The 21,740-nt window shown below is 47.4% G+C and overlaps 1 protein-coding gene across 2 annotated transcripts in view; it reads left to right on the top strand.

Annotated features, from left to right (window-relative positions):
* Window positions 1–21,740, top strand: part of atp11c (ATPase phospholipid transporting 11C) — a 208,025-nt gene that overhangs the window by 150,332 nt on the left and 35,953 nt on the right. For both annotated transcript variants that reach the window (XM_059976687.1, XM_059976686.1), the window contains exons 23-24: window positions 14,095–14,154; window positions 14,695–14,822. In XM_059976687.1, coding sequence (XP_059832670.1) covers window positions 14,095–14,154; window positions 14,695–14,822 — 188 coding nt within the window. The remainder of the gene's footprint in view (window positions 1–14,094; window positions 14,155–14,694; window positions 14,823–21,740) is intronic.

The raw sequence follows: 21,740 nt of genomic DNA, 5'->3' as shown, positions 1-21,740 counted from the left end.
TTGGCTGCAGGTTTGAACCTGATTTCTGTGTTACTAATTCCAATGGATCAGCCAGATAATGAGAAGGCACTCAAGTACTTAGTGATTTATTTTTAATCTTAAGACACTGAAGCATGTTGAAATAGATTTATCTTGACACCATTTGAGTGTTTGGCTCTCACTGCCTTATCTTTGCACTAAAACATTTTGTAAAAGTACAAGTGAATGTTTGTGTTCCAGTTAATTGCAGCAACATGACACTTCTTAAATAGATATGGGCTTACAGCTCCGTTCGTAGTGAGACCTAAATTCGGAGAGTATTATAGCTGAGCTTATTCTCTTTTCCTATTACCTTCGTAATTTGTAAGTTATGTTCAGACCCCACCACCCATGTCATCAGGAAGGAGGTACAGGAGCCTTAGGATCCACTCCACTAGTGTCAGGAACAGTTATTACCCCCTCAACCATCAGGCGCTTGAACCAGAAGGGATTAATGTCATTCAACTTCACTCACCCCAATGCCCAGAATAGAAAGAGCTATAGAAAGTGGTGGATACCAACCAACTCCATCACAGAAAAGCCCTCCCCACCATTGATCACATTTACGTGGAGTGTTGACACAGTAAAGCAGCATCCATTGTCAAGGATCCCCACTATCCAGGCCATGATCTCTTCTTGCTAATGCCATCAGGAAGGAAGAACAGCAGCAGTAGGCCCCACACCACTAGATTCGGGAAAGCTATTATCCTTCAACCAGAGGGAATAGCTTCACCCTCCTCGACACTGAACTGATTTCACAACAAATGGACTTAATATGTATTATTTATTTGTTATTTTATTGTTTGTATTTGGAAATTACCTGTTTGCCCATTTTGTGTGCAATTTTTTTTATTGATTCTATTGTGTTTTTTGTATTTTCTGTGAATACCTGGAAGAAAGTGAATATGTTAACATACAGTGGCATGCAAAAGTTTGAGCAGCCCTGGCCAAAATTTCTGTTACTGTGAATAACTAAGTGAGTAAAAGATGACCTGATTTCCAAAAGGCATAAAGTTAAAGATGACACATTTCTTTAATATTTTAAACAAGATTACTTTTTTATTTCCATCTTTTACAGTTTCAAACTAACAAAAAAAGAAAAGGGCCAAAAGCAAAAGTTTGGGCACCCTGCATGGTCAGTACTTAGGAACACCCCTTTTGGCAAGTAATCTTGCTTAAAATATTAAAGAAATGTGTCATCTTTCACTTCATGCCTTTTGGAAATCAGGTCATCTTTTACTCGCTTAGCTATTCACAGTAACAGAAATTTTGACCAGGGTGCCCAAAATTTTGCATGCCATTGTATATCTACTTTGAAAATAAATTTACTTTGAACTTTGTAATAGTACCATTGGTCTGCCTTCCTCCCTTCTTGAGTGGAGTGACATTTGTAATTTTCCAGTCCTCTGGGACCATGCCAGAATTAAGTGATCCTTGAAAGATCATGACTAATCTATCCGTTATCTTTTCAGCAACCTCTCTCGACCTAGCACTTCTTCCTTTGTAATAGCAATGGCCCACACTCCTGCTCCCGAACACTCACAGACCTCTGGCACATTTCTAGTGTCTTCCGCAGTGAAGACTGATGTAAAAGTACCCATTAAGTTCATCTGCCATTTTTTGTTCCCCATTACTACCTCATCAGCATCATTTTCCAGTGGTTCAATATCAACTCTCACCTCCCTTTTACTCTTTATATAACTAAAAAAAACTTGGACAGAGTAGATGTGGCGAGTATGTTTCCTATGGTGGAGTCTAGGACAAGAGAGCTTTCAGGATAATAGAGGGTGTCCATTTAAAACAGAAGTGCAGACAATAGGTCAATGGTAGACGCAATCTCACTGGCTGTCCACACAGCTTTAGACCACCTAGACAACAGAAACACCTACGTCAGCATGATGTTCATCGACTACAGCTCCCCATTTAATACCATCCTTCCCACAACCCTGATTGAGAAGTTGCAGAACCTGGACCTCTGTATCTCCCTCTGCAATTGGATCTTCGACTCCCTAGCCATAAGAACACAGTCTTGGCGGATTGGTGATACCATATCCTCCTCGCTGATGATCAACACTAGCGCACCTCAGGGGTGTGTGCTTAGCCCACTGCTCTACTCTCAGTATACATAAGACTGTATGGCTAGGCATAGCTCAAATACCATCTATAAATTTGCTGACGATACAACCATTGTTGGTAGAATCTCAAGTGGTGACGAGAGGACGTACAAGAGTGACATATGCCAACTAGTGGAATGGTGCCGCAGCAACAACCTGGCACTCAACGTTAGTAAGATGAAAGAATTGATTGTGGACTTACAGAAGGGTAAGATGAAGGAGCACATACCAATCCTCACAGAGGAATCAGAAGTAGAGAGAGAGAGCAGCTTCAAGTTCTTCGGTTTCAAGATCTCTGAGTATCTAACCTGGTCCCAACATATCGATGTAGTTATGAAGAAGGCAAGACAGCGGCTATAAGCATTCTGACAGGCTGCGTCACTGTTTGGTATTGGGGGTGGGGCTACTGCACAGGACCAAAAGAAGCTGCAGAAGGTTATAAGTCTAGTCAGCTCCATCTTGGGCACTAGCCTACAAAGTACTCAGGGCATCTTCAGGGAGCGGTATTGAGAAAGGTAGTATCCATTATTAAGGACCTCCAGCACCCAGGGCATGCCCTTTTCTCTCTGTTACCATCAGGTAGGAGATACAGAAGCCTGAAGGCACACACTCAGCTATTCAGGAACAGCTTCTTCCCCTCTGCCATCCGATTCCTAAATAGACGTTGAAGCTTTGGACACTACCTCACTTTTTTAAATATACTGTGGCAACCCATTTCCTGGCACATCCGAACCGGCTCACAATTAGATAGCCTACGGGGGTTTGCGAGCACAGAGCTTTGGAGCCTCTGCGCCACGGGGGACAGGTCGAGAGAGGCTTAAAAGTGAGGCTGAGGATTTCGAATAAAGTTTTTCCTTCGACTGCAGTTACCGACTCCGTGTCGTAATTTTAGCGCTGCATGTAGTACACCGCTACAGTTGGTGACCCCGACGGTCCAAACGATTTTTGGACCAGAAATGACCGACGCTGCCTCTGTTCATGCGGTTTCGTTGAAACTGCCGGGTTTCTGGACACAGCGACCGAACCTATGGTTCCAGCAAGCCGAAGCCCAATTCCACGTTCGCCGGATCACCTCAGAAGACACCCGCTACTACTACGTGGTGAGCTCCCTCGACCAGGACACAGCGGCCCAGGTCGCGGAGTTCGTACAGTCGCCCCCGGCAGACGGCAAGTACACGGAATTCAAAGCCCTGCTCCTCAGGACTTTCGGACTCTCACGGCGCGAGGGGGCTGCCCGTTTACTGCACCTGGATGGCTTGAGCGACAGACCTCCATCGGCTTTAATGAATGAGATGTTGTCTCTGGCCGGAGGACACAAGCCCTCCCTCATGTTTGAGCAGGCATTCCTGGAGCTGCTGCCCAAGGACATACGCCTGCTGCTGTCCGACGCGGATTTCAGTGACCCCCGGAAGGTGGCAGCCCGGGCGGACTTGCTGTGGAACGCCAAGAAGGTGAGTGGGGCATCCATCGCACAGATGACCAGGCCACGCTCCCGGCAGCAAACCAGTCCAGGCCCGGCCGCAGAGCCCGCCAACCCCCGGCCCAATGAACACTGGTGCTTCTACCGCCAGCGGTGGGGCGCGGAAGCCTGCCGTTGTCGCCCGCCCTGCAAAGTTCCCGGGAAAAGCCAGGGCCAGCCGCCGCTGATGGCTATGGCGGCTGGCCATCGGGATAGCCTCCTGTATGTGTGGGATAGAAGGTCGGGACGCCGGTTTTTGGTCGATACTGGGGCTGACATCAGCGTTTTACCTCCGACGAGTTACGACACCCGCAGCAGGGCACCGGGTCCCCCCCTGAGGGCCGTGAACGGCAGCACAGTAAGGACCTATGGCACCCGTCAGGTGCAGCTACAGTTCGGCTCCAGCCAGTTCACGTGGGACTTCACACTGGCCGCCGTAGCCCAACCGCTTCTGGGTGCGGATTTTTTGTGAGCTCACAGCCTACTGGTCGACCTGCCCAGGAAGAGACTGGTACACGCCGAGACCTTTCAGACGTTCTCCCTGGGTGCAGCCCAGTTGCCAGCCCCTCACCTCGGCTCCATCACGCTGTCCGACAACGACTTCACCAGGGTCCTGGCGGATTTCCCATCGGTTCTGGCACCGCGGTTCACAGCGGCCATGCCCAGGCACGGCGTACAGCACCACATCCCGACCCAGGGACCACCCCTCCACGCCCGCGCTCGGCGGCTTCCTCCGGACAAGCTCCGACTGGCGAAGGAGGAGTTCCAGAGGATGGAGGAATTGGGGATCATCCGGCGGTCCGAAAGCCCATGGGCCTCCCCCCTGCACATAGTGCCCAAAGCGACGGGAGGCTGGAGACCGTGCGGCGACTACCGCAGGCTGAACGAGGCTACCACACCGGACCGCTACCCTGTGCCGCACATTCAGGACTTTGCAGCAAACCTGCACGGCGCACGGATTTTCTCCAAGGTAGACCTCGTCCGAGGGTACCATCAAATCCCCATGCATCCTGACGACGTCCTCAAAACGGCTCTCATCACCCCGTTTGGCCTTTTCGAGTTCCTCCGCATGCCGTTCGGCCTGAAGAATGCCGCACAGACGTTCCAGCGGTTAATGGACGCGGTGGGACGGGACCTGGACTTCGCGTTCATCTATTTGGATGACATCCTCATAGCCAGCAGCAGTCGTCAGGAGCATCTGTCCCACCTCTGTCAACTCTGCGCCCGACTGAGTGAGTACGGTCTTACAATCAACCCCGCCAAATGCCAGTTTGGACTCGATACCATTGACTTCCTGGGCCACAGGATTTCTAAAGACGGGGCAACCCCTCTGCCCGCTAAGGTAGATGCGGTCTGCCACTTGCCCCGACCCACCACGATCAAAGGCCTTCAGGAATTTGTAGGTATGGTCAATTTCTACCGCCGCTTCCTCCCTTCAGCTGCCCGGATCATGCGCCCCCTGTTCGCCCTGATGTCGGGTCCGAGCAAGGACATTACCTGGGACGAGGAGTCCGCCGCCGCTTTCGTTCAAACGAAGGAAGCTTTGGCGAACGCCGCAATGCTAGTACATCCCAGAATGGACACCCCTACCGCCCTCACAGTGGACGCATCTAACACGGCAGTCGGTGGGGTGCTGGAGCAACTCATCGCAGGTCGCTGGCAACCCCTGGCGTTTTTCAGCAAACACGTGCGGCCACCCGAGCTCAAGTACAGTGCTTTCCACCGGGAACTGTTGGCGGTCTACCTGGCAATCCGGCATTTCAGGTACTTCCTAGAAGGTCGGCCCTTCACCGCGTTCACGGACCACAAAACCGCTTACCTTTGCGTTTACGAAAGCGTCCGACCCCTGGTCGTCCCGCCAGCAATGCCACCTGTCCTACATCTCTGAATACACAACGGATGTCCGGCACGTCTCGGGTAAGGACAATGTCGTGGCGGATGCGCTCTCTCGCCCTACCGTTCATGCCCTTTCCCAAGGGGTAGACTTTGAGGCACTGGCAGAGGCGCAGCAGGCGGATGAGGAGATTCCGAGTTACAGAACTGCAGTCTCCGGTTTGCAGCTCCAGGACCTCCCCATGGGCCCGGGTGAGAGGATCCTACTCTGTGACGTCGCCACCGGCCAGCCCAGTCCCGTCGTCCCGACAGCCTGGCGGCGCCGTGTTTTCAACTCCATTCATAACTTGGCGCATCCCTCCATCCGGACAACTGTTCGGATGGTTTCCAGCAGGTTCGTTTGGCACAGACTCCGCAAACAGGTCAGTGAATGGGCCAAAACGTGCATGCACTGCCAGACGGCCAAGGTGCAGCGGCACACCAAAGCCCCACCGCAGCAGTTCCATCCCGCCCACCGGCGTTTCGACCACATTCATGTGGATATCGTGGGCCCCCTGCCAGTGTCGCGCGGAGCGCGGCACCTCCTGTCTATCGTGGACCGGTTCACGAGATGGCCAGAGGCAGTCCCGCTCACCGACACCACCTCCGAATCTTGCGCCCAAGCCCTGATCGCCACCTGGATATCTCGCTTTGGTGTACCAGCCCACATTACCTCCGACAGAGGCGCCCAGTTCACCTCCAGCCTGTGGTCAGCTATGGCCAGCCTTTTGGGGACTCAGCTGCACCACACCACTGCCTACCACCCACAGTCGAACGGGCTAGTGGAGCGTTTCCACCGTCACCTGAAGTCGGCCCTCATGGCCCGCCTGCGAGGAGCCAACTTGGCGGACGAGCTTCCCTGGGTCCTACTCGGCATCTGCATAGCGCCCAAGGACGACCTGCACGCCTCGTCGGCCGAGTTGGTATACGGCGCACCCCTGGTCATCCCTGGGGAGTTCCTACCAGCCCCACGGGGGCAAGAGGAAGATCCCGCAGCAGTCCTGGGCAGATTACGCGAGAAGCTCGGTAACCTGGCCCCCATACCCACTTCACAGCACGGGCGGCACCTGACCTGCGTACCCAAAAACCTACAGAACTGTAAGTTTGTGTTTGTACGAAGGGGTGGGCATCGGCCACCGCTGCAGCGGCCATACGAGGGGCCGTTTATGGTGCTCCGGAACAACAGGTCCACGTTCGTGCTGGACGTTGGGGGGAAAGAGGAGGTTTTCACGGTGGACCACCTCAAACCGGCCCATGTGGACCTGACGCAACCGGCCGAGTTTCCGGCACCTCGGCGCAGAGGCCGACCTCCCAAGCAGGTTCTGGCCCAGACTGTGGATATTGGGGGGTGTATCGCCGGTTCTGGGGGGGGGGGGGTTATGTAGCGACCCATTTCCTGGCACATCCGAACCGGCTCACAATTAGATAGCCTACGGGGGTTTGCGAGCACAGAGCTTTGGAGCCTCTGCGCCACAGGGGACAGGTCGAGAGAGGCTTAAAAGTGAGGCTGAGGATTTCAAATAAAGTTTTTCCTTCGACTGCAGTTACCGACTCCGTGTCGTAATTTTAGCGCTGCGTGTAGCACACCGCTACAATACAATATTTCTGTTTTTGCACTTTCTTTTAAATATATTCAATGTATGTAATTGATTTATTTGTTTATTTATTATGTTTTATTAATTATATTTTCTCTCTGCTAGATTATATATTGCATTGAACTGCTACTGTTAAATTAACAAATTTCACATCACATGCCAGTGATAATAAACCTGATTCTGATTATCCAGAAGGTGCTGGATTTGTGGAATTTGTTTCCACAGGCAGCTGTGGAGGCCGGAGTCATTGGGTGTATTTAGGGCAGAGCTTGATAGGTTCTTGATTGGACATGCCATCAAAAGGTTATGGGGAGAAGGCTGGGGGGTGGGGCTGAGGAAGGAAGCAAGAATGGATCAGCCATGATTGAATGGCACAACAGACTCAATGGACTAAATGGCCTAATTCTGCTCATATGACTAATTATCCCCAATAAGAGGCTACCCCATTTAACCGATGATTCAGTTAACTGGAATCCACAGTGGTGTGTAAAGTGAATGTTTTGGATAAGGAGAATCGAGAAGCAGGGTTAAACGGGACTGGACTCACAACGCTTTGAAAAGTTGTGATATAAAATTAAATGGTAACCACTTACTGCAGATTACAGATCCATTATGGTACTGTTGGTCTGGAGATTGGGTGGGAGGAGAATAGAGGAAAAGTGTAGGTTGGGGGAAGGAACGTAATGTAAGAAAGAAAACAAAATAAAATCATTAAATGTTACCACCTTATCAGCTTACTCATGAATTTGTTAATCCAAAGTGAACACACTATTGGTGCAGTATATAATGATCCCTCCTGAAGTTAAGTCAGTTAAATTGCTCATTCCCAGGAACACTCATTACATGCTAAGTAAAATACCAACATATGTGTTTAATTTTCATCATTACTAATACTGAAAGGTCTTTGTGTTACTGTGAGTGGGCTGAAACAAACAAAGGTGCTAAGCAGAACCTTCAAGGTTGTGATATCAGGATTGCTACCCTTGCTACACGCTAGTGAACCCAGAAATATGAAGATTATACAATTTAACATGTGGCTAAGAAGTTGGTGTAAGAGGGAGGGCATAAAATTTTTGGATCATTGGCCTCTATTCCAGGGAAGGTGGGACCTGTACACAAGAGATGGTTAGCATCTGAACTGGAAGAGGACTAATATCCCCTTTAAAAGACTAATTTAAGAGACTATTAGACAGGTAAATGGAGGAATTTAAGGTGGGGGTTATATGGGAGGCAGGGTTTAAGGGTCGGCATAACATTATGGGCCGAAGGACCTGTACTATTCGATGTTCTATCCTAGCAGGATGGTTTGCCAATGCTGCATGGTGGGGTTTAAACTCAAGTTGCAGGAGGATGGGAACCAGGCTGCCAGATTAGTTAGTGGAAGGTTGTGGAGGCAGATGTTCGTAAGACCCCATACAAAGTCAAGAATCAAAAGGTCGAGTATGGGGCAACTAGTGACACCTACTCAACCATACTCAACCTTTCGACTCCTGACTTTGTATAAGCTGCATATATTTCAATGCAAGAAGTATCCCAGGAAAGGCAGGTGAATTCAGGGCATAGAATTATGGTATTGTAGCCATTAGTGAGACTTGGTTCCAGGAGGAGCAGGACTGGCAAGTCATTATTCTGGGGTTCTATTATTTTATATGTGACACAGCAGGAGTGATTAAAGGAAGGGAAAATACCACGGCAGCGTTCAGTACTGACTGGAGAACTCATCTAGTGAAGCATTATGGGTGGAGCTGAGGAATAAGAAAGGTATGACCATGTTAATGGGACTTTATTACAGGCCAACAAACAGTCCCCAGGAATTAGATTGCATATTGTTACAAGAAACATAAGGTTGATATAGAAGGTGATTTTAACTTTCCATGTATTGACTGGGACTCCCATTCTGTAAAAGGACTAGATGGGATAGAGTTTGTCAAATGTGTTCAGGAAAGTTTCCTTAGTCAGTACATTGAAGTCCGATGAGAGAGTTTGCGATGCTTGATCTGCTGTTCAGGAATGAGATAGAGCAGGTGACAGAAATTTATGTAGGGGAAATTTATCCAGTGATCATTATGTGATTAGTTTCAAAGTAAATAAAGGTTGTCCCCGAGTTACGAACGTCCGACTTATGGACAACTTGTACTTACGAACTGAGGAAGGAGAACGCCGTCCGCCATTTTAAGTCGTTGCCGTTGACACTGTGTTGAGTGTTTAACTTTGTTTTTGGCTTAAATTTTTCTTAGTAAGGTTCACCCTGACTCCACCCACCCCCCCCCCCCCCATTCCATTCGGCTGGTGGCGCAGTGAGATCAGCGCCAGGCTGGAGAACAGAGGTTCCAGAGTTCGATTTAGTGACAGACCGCTCCTGTGCCGGGTTGATGTCAATCCAGTGACTCCCATACCATCCATGCCGGTCGATATTGAGCTCGCAACTCGACCACGTAAAAAAAAAACACTGCCACCTCCAGTTTAAATTCCTACACGGAATATTTTGGAGGATCAAATACCCAAACCCAGCACAGCCCCCACTTGTCCCATTTAACCTGTCTTAGTGCGGTGGAGTTTAGGACCCGGGGAATTCAGTGCAGTGGTCCTTAGGACCTGGCAGACCTCTGGAGCCGGCAAAGCTCAGGACCCACTGCCTGCAGTGTTTCTGTTCCATTGATGGGATGCGATCACGATTGAAAATAAAGTGGAAATAATAAAGCATTTGGAAAGAGGTGAAACGCCATCGGTCATTGGAAAAGCGTTAGTCCACAGATGGTCAATGATCTGAACAATTTTAAAGGATAATGGATAAAGTGAGAATAATGGAGCATGTGAAAGGCCCTGCCAGATGAAAGCTACAATTATTACTAAGCAGCACAGTGGTTTAATTATTGGAATACAATCATTTCTTAAGTGTTTTATATGCATAGAAAGGTAAAATATATACTATATACTAAGACAAACATTTGACTAACTGACGCTAAATAATACCAGATGTACTTGTTCCGACTTACGTACAAATCCGACTTAAAGACGGACTCAGGAACGGAACTCGTACGTAACCCGGGGACTGCCTGTATGCAAAAAGATGGATCTGGTTTGTGGGTTGAGATTCTGAATTGAAGAAAGAACATTTTTGATGGCATCGGAAAGGATCTGGCAAGTGTGGATTGGGACAGGCAGTTCTTTGGTAAAGTAGTACATGGTAAGTGGGAGGGCTTCAAAAGTTAAAATTTTGAAAGTACAAAGCATCTATCTGCCTGTCAGAATAAAAGCATAACAAGTGTAGGGAACCTTGGTTTTTAAGAGATATTGAAGTCCTGGTTTAAAAAAAAGGTACATAGCAGGTAGGAACAAATGAGGTGCTTATGGTGTATAGGAAATGCAAGAAACACGTAAAGAAATCGGGAGGCTGAAAGAAAGCATGAGGTTGCCCTAGCAGACAAGGAGAAGGAGAATCCTAAGTGATTCTGCAGCTATATTAAGAGCAAAAAGAATTGTAAGGGATGAAATTGGACCTCTGGAAGGTCAGGATGTTAATCCATGTGTAGAGCCAAAAGAGATGGAGATTTATAATTAATTTTGTTTGCATCTGTATTTACTCGGGAGATAGACAGAGAATCTATAGAAGTGAGGCAAAGCAGCATCCACTTCTTGGACCCTGTACAGAGTACAAAGGAGGGGTAATCGGTAGGCAAATCCCCAGGGTATGACAAGATATCCCCTCGGACCTTGCAGGAGGCAATTGCAGAAATTGCCAGATGCTAGCATAGATATTTAAATCGTCCTTGGCAACAGGTGTGGTGCTGGGGGATTGAAGGATAGCCAGTGTTGTTCCACTGTTTGAAAAAGGCTGTAAACTTAAACCAGGAAATTATAGGATGGTGAGTCTGACAACAGTAGTGAGAAAGTTATTAGAAGATATTCCAGGGAACCAGATGTATACTGTAAGTATTTCCATTGACGTGGACTAATTAATGTTGGTCAGCATGGCTTTGTGCATGGTAAGTCATATCTAACCAATCTTACAGAGTTTTTTGAGGAAGTTACCAGGAAAGTGAATAAAGGTAAAGCAATAATGTTGTCTACCTGGACTTTAACAAGGCATCTGACAAGGTCCTGCTTGGAGGTTGGTCAAGAAGCTTCAGTTGCTCAACATTCAGAATGAGGTCATAAATTGGATTAGACATTGGCTCTTGTGGGAGAAGCCAGAGAGTGGTAGTAAATGGTTTCCACTCTGACTGTAGGCCTGTGACAAGTAGAGTGCCGCAGGGATTGGTGCTATGTCTGTTGTTGTTTGTCATCTATATCAACAGTCTGGATGACAATGTGGGAAAAGAGGGATGTCTACAATAGATATAGGCAGCATGGAGTAAAGGAATTGCTCGAGGAATATAAAGAATGTAAAAGGAATCTTAAGAAAGAGATTAGAAAAGCTAAAAGAAGATACGAGGTTGGTTTGGCAAATAAGGTGAAAGTAAATCCGAAAGGTTTCTACAGTTATATTAAAAGCAAGAGGATAGTGAGGGATAAAATTGGTCCCTTAGAATCAGGGTGGTCAGCTATGTGTGGAGCCGAGGGAGATGGGAGAGATTTTGAATGATTTCTTCTCTTCGGTATTCACTAAGGAGAAGGATATTAAATTATGTAAGGTGTGGGAAACAAGTAAGAAAGTTATGGAACCTATGACAATTAAAGAGGTGGAAGTACTGGCGCTTTTAAGAAATTTAAAAGTGGATAAATCTCTGGGTCCTGACAGGATATTCCCCAGAACCTTGAGGGAAGTTTGTGTAGAGATAGCAGGAGCTCTGACGGAGATCTTTCAGATGTCATTAGAAACGGGGATTGTGCCGGAGGATTGGCGTATTGCTCATGTGGTTCCATTGTTTAAAAAGGGTTCTAGAAGTAAGCCTAGCAATTATAGACCTGTCAGTTTGACATCAGTGGTGGGTAAATTAATGGAAAGTATTCTTAGAGATAGAATTTATAATTATCTGGATAGACAGGATCTGATTAGGAGTAGCCAGCATGGATTTGTGCTTGGAAGGTCATGTTTGACATACCTTATTGAATTTTTTGAAGAAGTTAAGAGGAATGTTGACGAGGGTAAGGCAGTGGATGTAGTCTATATGGACTTCAGCAAAGCCTTTGACAAAGTTCCACATGGAAGGTTAGTTAAGAAGGTTCAGTCGTTGGGTATTAATGCTGGAGTAATAAAATGGATTCAACAGTGGCTAGATGGGAGATGCCAGAGAGTACTGATGGATAATTGTTTATTGGGATGGAGGCCAGTGACTAGCGGGGTGCCTCTGTTTTGGGCCCAATGTTGTTTGTAATATACATAAGTGATCTGGATGATGGGGTGGTAAATTGGATTAGTAAGTATGCCGATGATACTAAGGTAGGAGGTGTTGTGGATAATGAGGAGGGTTTTCAAAGCTTGCAGGGAGATTTCTGCCGGTTAGAAGAATGGGCTGAAAGTTGGCAGATGGAGTTTAATGCTGAGAAGTGTGAGGTTCTACATTTTGGCAGGAATAATCCAAATAGAACATACAGGGTAAATGGTAGGGCATTGAGGAATGCAGTGGAACAGAGAGATCTAGGAATAACAGTGCATAGTTCCCTGAAGGTGGTGAAGAAGGCTTTTGGAACACTGGCCTTTATAAATCAGAGCATTGAGTACAGAAGTTGGGATGTAATGTTAAAATTGTACAAGGCATTGGTAAGGCCAAATTTGGAATATTGTGTACAGTTCTAGTCACCGAATTATAGGAAAGATATCAATAAATTAGAGAGAGTGCAGAGACGATTTACTAGGATGTTACCTGGGTTTCAGCAATTAAGTGACAGAGAAAGGTTGAACAAGTTAGGTCTCTATGTATTGGAGCGTAGAAGGTTGAGGGGGAATTTGATCGAGGTATTTAAAATTTTGAAAGGGATAGATAGAGTTGACATGAATAGGCTGTTTCCATTGAGAGTTGGGGAGATTCAAACGAGAGGACATGATTTGAGAGTTAGGGGGCAAAAGTTTAAGGGAAACACGAGGGGGTATTTCTTTACTCAGAGAGTGATAGCTGTGTGGAATGAGCTTCCTGTAGAAGTAGTAGAGGCCAGTTCAGTTGTGTCATTTAAGGTAAAATTGGATAGGTATATGGACAGGAAAGGAGTGGAGGGTTATGGGCTGAGTGCGGGTAGGTGGGACTAGGTGAGATTAAGAGTTCGGCACGGACTAGGAGGGCCGAGATGGCCTGTTTCCGTGCTGTGATTGTTATATGGTTATATGGTTAACTGGATCTGCAAATTTGCAGATGACATCAAGATTGGGGGTGTAGTGGATAGTGAGGAAGATTATCATGGTTTGCAGAGGGATCTGCATCAGACGGACTGACAGACTTTATTGATCCCAAGGGAAACTGGGTTTCGTTACAGCTGAACCAACCAAGAATAGTGAAGAAATAGTAAAGAAATATAGCAATATAAACCATAAATAATTAAATAATAATGTTGATCATGCCAAGTGGAAATAAGTCCAGGACCAGCCTATTGGCTCAGGGTGTCTGACACTCCGAGGGAGGAGCTGTAAAGTTTGATGGCCACAGGCAGGAATGACTTCCTATACTATTCAGTGTTAAAAAATTTGAATTCTGAATTTTTATTTGTTGATAATATGCCTGTAAAGGACAAGTCATTGGGTATATTTGAAGCAGAGGTTGAATGGTTATTGATTAGTCAGGACCGAAGGTTACAGGGCAAGTGCATAAGAATGGGGTTGAGAGTGATAATAAATCAGCCATGTTGGAATGACAGAGCAGACTCAATGGGCTGAATATGCTAATTCTGCTCCTATGTCTTTTAACAAACTCTGATAATGTAACAATTTGTAACTGTTCACTGTGGTTATATATCTTCAGCTTTGAGGGGTATAACAAAGAAACATTTTCCCATGATGTCATATCCAAATCAGATGAATAATTTGCTTAATAGTATGGTAAATATTCATTAAGGCTATCGTGGTGAATTACAAAATTTATATGGTGTTCATTTTATTTTTCAGAATCTTTGCTTCATTTTACCTCAGTTTTTATACCAATTCTTCTGTGGATTTTCACAGCAGGTTAGTATTATCCTATCAGTTTCTAATACAGATTGGGGTGGAGAATGTCTGACAGGTTTGTGAATTTGCCCTCAACCCTATAGGTGATTTTTGACTGCTGGGAACCATGGTTTTCAAATTAAACCTAAATTGTGATATGACTTCACATTTCATCAACTTAATATTCATTGCCACAGATGGTTGTGGATGCCAAGTCATTGGGTATATTTAAATCAGAGGTTAGTGGGTTCTTGATTTGTCAAAGTGTCAAATGTTATGGGGAGAAGTTGAATGGAGTTGAGAGGGATAATAAATCAGTCCTGGTGGAATGTCAGAACAGATTAGATGGGCCGAATAGTCTAATTCTGCTCTTGTGTCTTAGTATGGTCTAATAAATTTTTTACCTCCCCCCATCGCCACTAATCCCTATTTCCAGATCCTCCTGTGAACTGTAAACCTAAAACTGAGCAATTCAATTTATTTTTGTTTTTCTCCTTCGCTTTTTGCAGAATTTTATACTCAACTATTTATAATTTTCTCTTTCTCTCTTTTTCTCACAAGCCACTCTATGATGCAACTTATCTCACTCTTTATAATATCTGCTTCACTTCTCTGCCAATCCTGCTGTACAGTCTGCTGGAACAACATATAAACATTGGAATGCTGAGAAAAGAGCCCTCCCTCTACAGGTTAGTAATAATTCTCTTTATTGAAGATTTAATTGCAGTTCCTGATGTAGATTATGAAACTAGCTAACATAATACCATGACATAACACACTGGGCAACAAGGCTTAAGGGCTAGTAAACCTGTTAAGCTGCTTATGATCTCACTGTACTTTTTTAAGCGTACTCATGGTTTAGAATATTTCTATAGAAAAGGTGGTGTTGCTTGGTTACTCCCTAACAGCTTGTTAAAACGATTTTGCTCTTCAAATAACAAAAACTACAAGAGATTCTACAGGTGCTGAAAGTCCTGAGCAACGCACACAAAAAGCTGGAGGAACTCAGCAGCATCTACAGAGGGAAATAAACAGCTGATGTTTTGGGTCCTAATGAAGGGTCTTGGCCTCAAAAATTGACTGTTAATTCCCCATCCATTGGTTCGGCCTTGCTTACACAAGTATTTCAATATCATTGAATTCATCTGTTAGGGATCCAGTTTGTGATAAATTTGGAACAATAATGAGGAAAGAAAGTAGTGTGCTTCTACAGTGCCCCATAATTGGTACCTGTGAAGAGACTCTTCTCTGTATTTTATTTATTTATAGATACAGTGTAAAACAGGCCCTTCCGGTCCAACAAGCTTCACTGTCCAGCAACCCACCTATTCAATCCTATGCTAATTACAGGACAACTTACAATGACTAATTAACCTACTAACCATCAAGCCCTTCTGCACAAAGTGTTGTCATAGGAAGGCAGCATCCATTGTCAGGGATCCCCACTGCCCAGGTCATGCTCTCTTTTCGCTGCTGCCATCAGGAAGGAGGTACAGGACCCTCTGGGTTCACACCACCAGGTTCAAGAGTAGTTATTACTCCTCCAACCATTAGACTCTTGAACCCGAGGGGATAGCTTCACTTGCCTCATCATTGAAATGTTCCCACACCCTATGGACTTGCTTTTAAGGTGTCTTGATCTTATGTTCCTAATATTCATTGCTTATTTAATTATTATTATTTTGTATTTGCATAGTTCATTGTTTTGTGCACACTGGTTGAATGTTCAAATTAATACAGTTATGGATTGTGTTATGGGTTTATTGAGTTTACTTACAAGAAAGTAAATCACAGGATTATACATAGTGACTTGTATGTACTTTGATAATAAATTTACTTTGAACAAACTTTCAACCAGTATGTCTTTGGACCGTGGAGGAAACCAGAGCACCCAGAAGGAACCCACACAGTCATGGGAAGAATGTACACACTTTTTTTTAATCGAGGACACCTGAAATAAACTCTGAACTCCAACGTCCTGAGCTGTAATAGTGTTGTTCTAACTGCTATGATACTATGATGCCCACCAACAACCAACACACTTAAGCATGTACTAGGGGGAGACAAGTATCACTGCACATTCTGGTGCCAACATAGCATGCCCAATGTGTTGGACAGAACAGAGAACACAAGAAGCAGGAAACCAAGCCCCTTTTTATGCTCCCACCCCCAAACACACACAGTCCTCCACCTGCAGAATCAGAATCATGTTTAACGTCACTGGTGTCTGTTGTGAAATGTTGCAGCAACAGTACAGTACAATATAGAATATTAAAAAACTATAAATTACAATAAGCAATATAGATTAGAAATTAATGCAAAAGGAGCAAAAATAAAAGGAAAAATAGTGAGGTTGTATATATGGGTTCATTGTCCATTCAGAAATATGATACTGGTGGGAAAGAAGTTGTTCTTAAAACATTGAGTGTGTGTCTTCAAAGTTTTCAAAGGTAAATTTAATGTCAGAGAAATGCATATAATATACATCCTTAAATGCTTTTTCTTTGCAACAATCCACAAAAACAGAGGAATGCCCCCAAAGAACGAACGGCAGTTAGATGTTAGAACCCAAAGTCCCCCCCCACCAGCGCGTAAGCAACAGCAAGCAACGATCCCCCCCGACCCCACTGCCAAAAAAAAGCGTTGACACCCACCACCAAGCACTCAAGCATGAGCAAAGCAACAGCAAAGACACAGACTTGCAGTCACCCCAAAGGCTACATGTTCATTTTGACATACCACAGGCTCTCTTTCCCTAATAAGGGGAAAAGAAGTGTCTCCATTACACAATGAGAGGAGAGACATAACAAACAACTCGCTGGTTTGCAATTTCGCCTTTTCTGAGCTCTGTGCCCAAAGATCTCAGGTGTCTGGACACACAGCCTTAGATCTTTCATCTCCCATGACACACCAATCTGCTTGGACACCAACTTTCGATCTGCCCATCCCCAGAGCCACGAGATCTCGGCCCTCTGAAGGCCAGCTGAGCTCTTGGGCCACGCCCTTGGTGTACCGAATAGTGGCCAGTTGTGAAACCCCAAGAGTGGGTCCCACAAAGAACCATAGTCATTGTGTAACTCCAGGTCAGAGTCTTCAAAAGAACCCTGAAAGGGAAAAATAGATATGTCAAAGATGGAAATAGAGCTGTTTCCAAAGATGAAGCAAAGGATGCCCCATTAGGCACCATTAATTCTCCTAAGCTCCTCTTCAGGCTGTTCTTTTAAATAAAATAAAATTTGCTTCATGATGGCATACAATATACATAAACTAGTATAAGGCAAGGTACTGTCTTTTTCCTGACGTTATTCATTCTTTCTCTGCAGTCACTTATGAGGAGCAGAAAGAGCGGGTTCCCTTTCTCTCCTTCTGTTGCACTGATACTCTTGTTTGCTGGTTCGAGCCCATTCTACCTCCCAATGCCACTACAATTCCAAATATTGTTCCTGCACTGCCTATCACACCAAGCCTATCTGTGCTTGGTCTTTGAGAGAGCACAATGTGTAATCACACCTTCTTCCAGTTCAGAAGGGTTAATTTGCTGTGGATAATTATCAATTCCTTGTTTGAAAATGATAGTGTGGAATGAGCTACCAGCGAAAATGGTGGAATGTGGTTCAATTATTATTGAATTTAAATATTAAATTTTCTCTCTCTCTCTCTCTCTCTCTCTCTCTCTCTCACGCTCTCTCTCTCTCTCGCTCTCGCTCTCTTTCGCTCTCTCTCTCTCTTTTGCTCTCTCTCTCTCTCTCTCTCTCTCTCTCTCTCTCTCTCTATAATCCTTACTTAATATTTTTTAATTTATATATTGTCGTGTGCAATGCGCTACTAAAGAAACATGGAGGCAGAGAGAGCTGAACTCAGAATGTCTTTACTGACTCCAAATCGCGCTACTGCATGTCTGCCCGCAGCTCCAGATGGCGGTTCGAGTCCCGCGTGTGTAGGCCACCACATCACCCCCCACCCCCCTCCAGAAACGTCCATCGGGGTATGGAGCCCCCAGTCTATGTGGCTTGCCTGGGTGGCCGGCCTTGCCAGCGCGGTGCGGGTACCCTCACTGGTTGCCCAATGTCCAAGTGCACCAGTTTGAGGTGGTCCACTGTAAAAGTCTCTTCCCGGCCACCCACCTCCATGCCACACGTGGTTCCGTTGTGCCGGATCACCTTGAAGGGTCCCTCGTACAGTCGCTGTAGAGCTGACCTGTGCATGCCCTTGCGAATAAAAACATACTCACAGTCTCGGAGGTCTTTGGGGTGAAGGATGGCATGGGACCATGCCTGGAGGTCGGGACCGGTGCCAGGGTCCCTACCTTGTCCCACAGCCTCGTTAGCACCGCTGCTGGAGTTTCTTCCAAACCTCGGGCCTCTGGTATGAACTCACCTGGGACCGTCAGGGGGGCACCGTAGACCAATTCCGCCGAGCAATTGTCCTTGGGTGCTGTGCGGATGCCCAGTAGGACCCAGGGAAGCTCATCTGTCCAGTTGGGGCCCCTGAGGTGCGCCATCAGGGCCGACTTGAGATGCCGGTGGAATCGCTTTACCAAACCGTTGGACTGGGGATGGTACACTGGTGTGATGCAGCTGGGTGCCCAGGAGCTGTGCCAGTGCTGTCCACAAACCAGACGTGAACTGCGCCCCTCTGTCGGAGGTGATGTCTGTTCGGAGGCCGAACCTGGCGATCCAGTTTGCAATGAGCATCCTGGCGCAGGACTCAATGGACGTGTCTGCCATCTGGTGAACCTGTCTACCATGGTAAAGAAAGCAACACACACAAAAAGTGTTGGTGGAACGCAGCAGACCAGGCAGCATCTATAGGGAGAAGCTCTGTCGACGTTTCAGGTAGAGACCCTTCATCAGGACTAACCGACATACTATCTTTGCTGTCAGTTAGTCCTGATGAAAGGTCTCGGCCTTCACATGTCGCTGGACTTAGCAGTCTGGCAGTGTACGGAGGTCCTGGCCCAGTGTCTGACCTGTTTGCACAAACCATGCCAGACGAATCTGTCCGCTACCAGCTTGATGGACGCCCGGATGGACAGGTGGGCCAGGTCGTGCAGCGTGTCAAACACCCGGCGCCTCCATGCTGCTGGTACCACGGGTCAGGGTTTGCCGGTAGACACGTCACTTAGGAGTCGATCCACTGCCAGGTCGATGGAGACGTCCTCCAACTGGAGCCCCGAAATGGCAGTGTGGAAAGCCAGGATCTCAGTGTCCGACCGTTGTGCTTCTGCCAGTGCTGCGTAGTCTATTCCTGAGGACGATATGCCTACTGAGTGGAGGCAGGGATGAGACAGCGTGTCGGCGACAACGTTGTTCTTCCCTGCGATGTGGCGGGCATCCGTAGTGAATTCTGAAATAAAGGACAGGTAGGTGCCTCTGCTGCTGAGCTGAACAGGGGTGTGATACCTTAGCCAGTGCAAAGGTGAGCGGCTTGTGGTCTGTACACACGGTGAACTCCCTTCCCTCGAGGAAGTACCGGAAATGCAGGACAGCCAGGTAGAGCGCTAGCAACTCTCTGTCGAAAGCGCTGTACTTCACCTCTGGTGGCCGTAGGTGCCGGCTGAAGAAAGTGAGTGGTCGCCACTAGTCCTCGACGAGCTGCTCCAGTCGACTGCCATGTCGGAAGCGCCAACTGTGAGTGCAGTGGGTACATCGACTCTCGGGTGCACTAGGAGGGCCACCTTTGCCAGCGCCTCCTTGGCCTGTTCGAACGCCTCCGTGGACGCCGTGTCCAATGCCACTTCTTTGGTGCTACCGCCGGCACGAACCGATGATAAAAGTTGACCATCCCTACGAACTCCTGCAGGCCCTTGATCGTGCTGGGCTTGGGGAACTGGCTGATGGCCTGGACCTTGTCCAGTAGGGGAACTGTGCCATGTCAGTTGACTCTGTGGCCCAAGAAGTCGATCTCTGTCAGCCCGAACTGGCACTTCACCGGATTGATTGCCAGTCCATGGTCGCTCAGGTGTTGACAGAGCTGGCGCAAATGTGCCATGTGCTCTTGGTGCGAACTGCTGTCCACCAGGATATCGTCCAAGTAAATGAAAACGATATCCAGGCCACGTCCCACCAAGTCCATGAGCCTTTGGAAAGTTTGGGCTGCATTCTTGAGACCGAAAGGCATCCTCAGGAATTCGAATAAGCCGAATGACGTGATGAGGGCTGTCTTGGGCACGTTGTCGGGGTGCACTGGGATCTGATGGTATCCCCTGACCAGGTTGATTTTGGAGAAGATGTTCACTCCATGCAGGTTCGCCGTGAAGTCCTGGATGTGGGGTACCGGTTATCTGTCAGCAGTTGTGGCATCATTGAGGCTTCTGTAGTCTCCGCAGAGCCTCCATCCTCCTGCGAACTTGGGCACCGTGTGCAGCGGGGATACCCGTGGGCTGTCTGAATGGCGTACGATTCCCATCTCTTCCATCTTGTGGAACTCCTCCTTGGCGAGGTGGAGCTTGTCGGGTGGGAGCCTGCGAGCTCGGGCGTGCAGTGGCGGTCCTTGCGTGGGGATGTGGTGCTGCACATCGTGTTTGGGTTTGGCTGTGGAGAACTGTGGGGTGACTATGGAGGGGAATTCTGCCAACACCCTGGCGAATTCGTTACCCGAGAGGGTCACAGAATCCAGGTGGAGGGCCGGTAGCTTGGCTTCTCCGTGCTGGAAAGTCTGGAACATCTCGGCGTGGACCAAACGGTGGCCTTTTAGGTTGACAAGGAGGCAGTTGCCTCATAGGAAATCTGCCCCTAATAGCAGCTGTGACACCGCTGCCAACGTGAAAGTCCAAGTGAAACAGCTGGACCCGAAATGCAGTGAGATAGTTCACGGGCCGTATGTCCTAATACTGGTGCCATTTGCAGCGGTGAGTTCGGGGCCTGGGACCGCGTTACGAGTGTCCATGTTCGAGGGGGGGAGTACGCTGACTTCAGTCCTGGTGTCTACCAGGAAGCGCTGCCCGGCGTGTTGATCCCAGAGGTACAGGAGGCTGTCTTGGTGGCCAGGCGTCCTAGCAATTAGCGAGGGCTGGCCCCGGCGTTTCCCGGAAGAGCACATGGTGGATGGCAGTGGCGCGCGTCTGAGCCCCATCTTTGGTGACAGAAACACCATTGTTCCAAACTTACCTCTTTTTCCCCCGTGGGTCTCGATGGCTTCGGTTGCGGGGCCTGGGCTTTGGGGTGTGCAATCATGGCTAGGCCCATGGAGGCTGCTCCACGTTGCTTGCTCTGCCAAAGGACGTCTGCTTTAGCCACGATCCTGCGTGGGTCACTGAAAAACTCACTCGCAAGGAGGAGGCGAATGTCCTCTGGCATTTGCTTGAGGAACAACTGTTTAAATAAAAGGTGCGGCTTATGGCTGTCTGTGAGCACCAGCATATCATTCATCTCAGATGGCGTGCAGTCGCCCAGGCCGTCCATGTGTCAGAGCCACGCGGTCCGTTCACGGCGGGAGAGTCTGAAGGTACGGATCAGGAGCGCCTTAAGCTTAGTGTACCCGTCCTCAGTAGGTGTTTGGCATAGGAAGTCGATGATCTGGCATCGGCTGTAATGTCTCTGATACTGAACTGGGCCTCAGCCTGCTCGAACCAAAGGTGGGGCTGAGTGGCCCAGAAAGTCGGGAGC

The sequence above is a fragment of the Hypanus sabinus genome, chromosome 8 (assembly GCF_030144855.1).
Source record: "Hypanus sabinus isolate sHypSab1 chromosome 8, sHypSab1.hap1, whole genome shotgun sequence".
In the NCBI taxonomy this organism is placed as follows: domain Eukaryota; kingdom Metazoa; phylum Chordata; class Chondrichthyes; order Myliobatiformes; family Dasyatidae; genus Hypanus; species Hypanus sabinus.
This window is presented reverse-complemented; position numbering and strand designations above follow the sequence as displayed.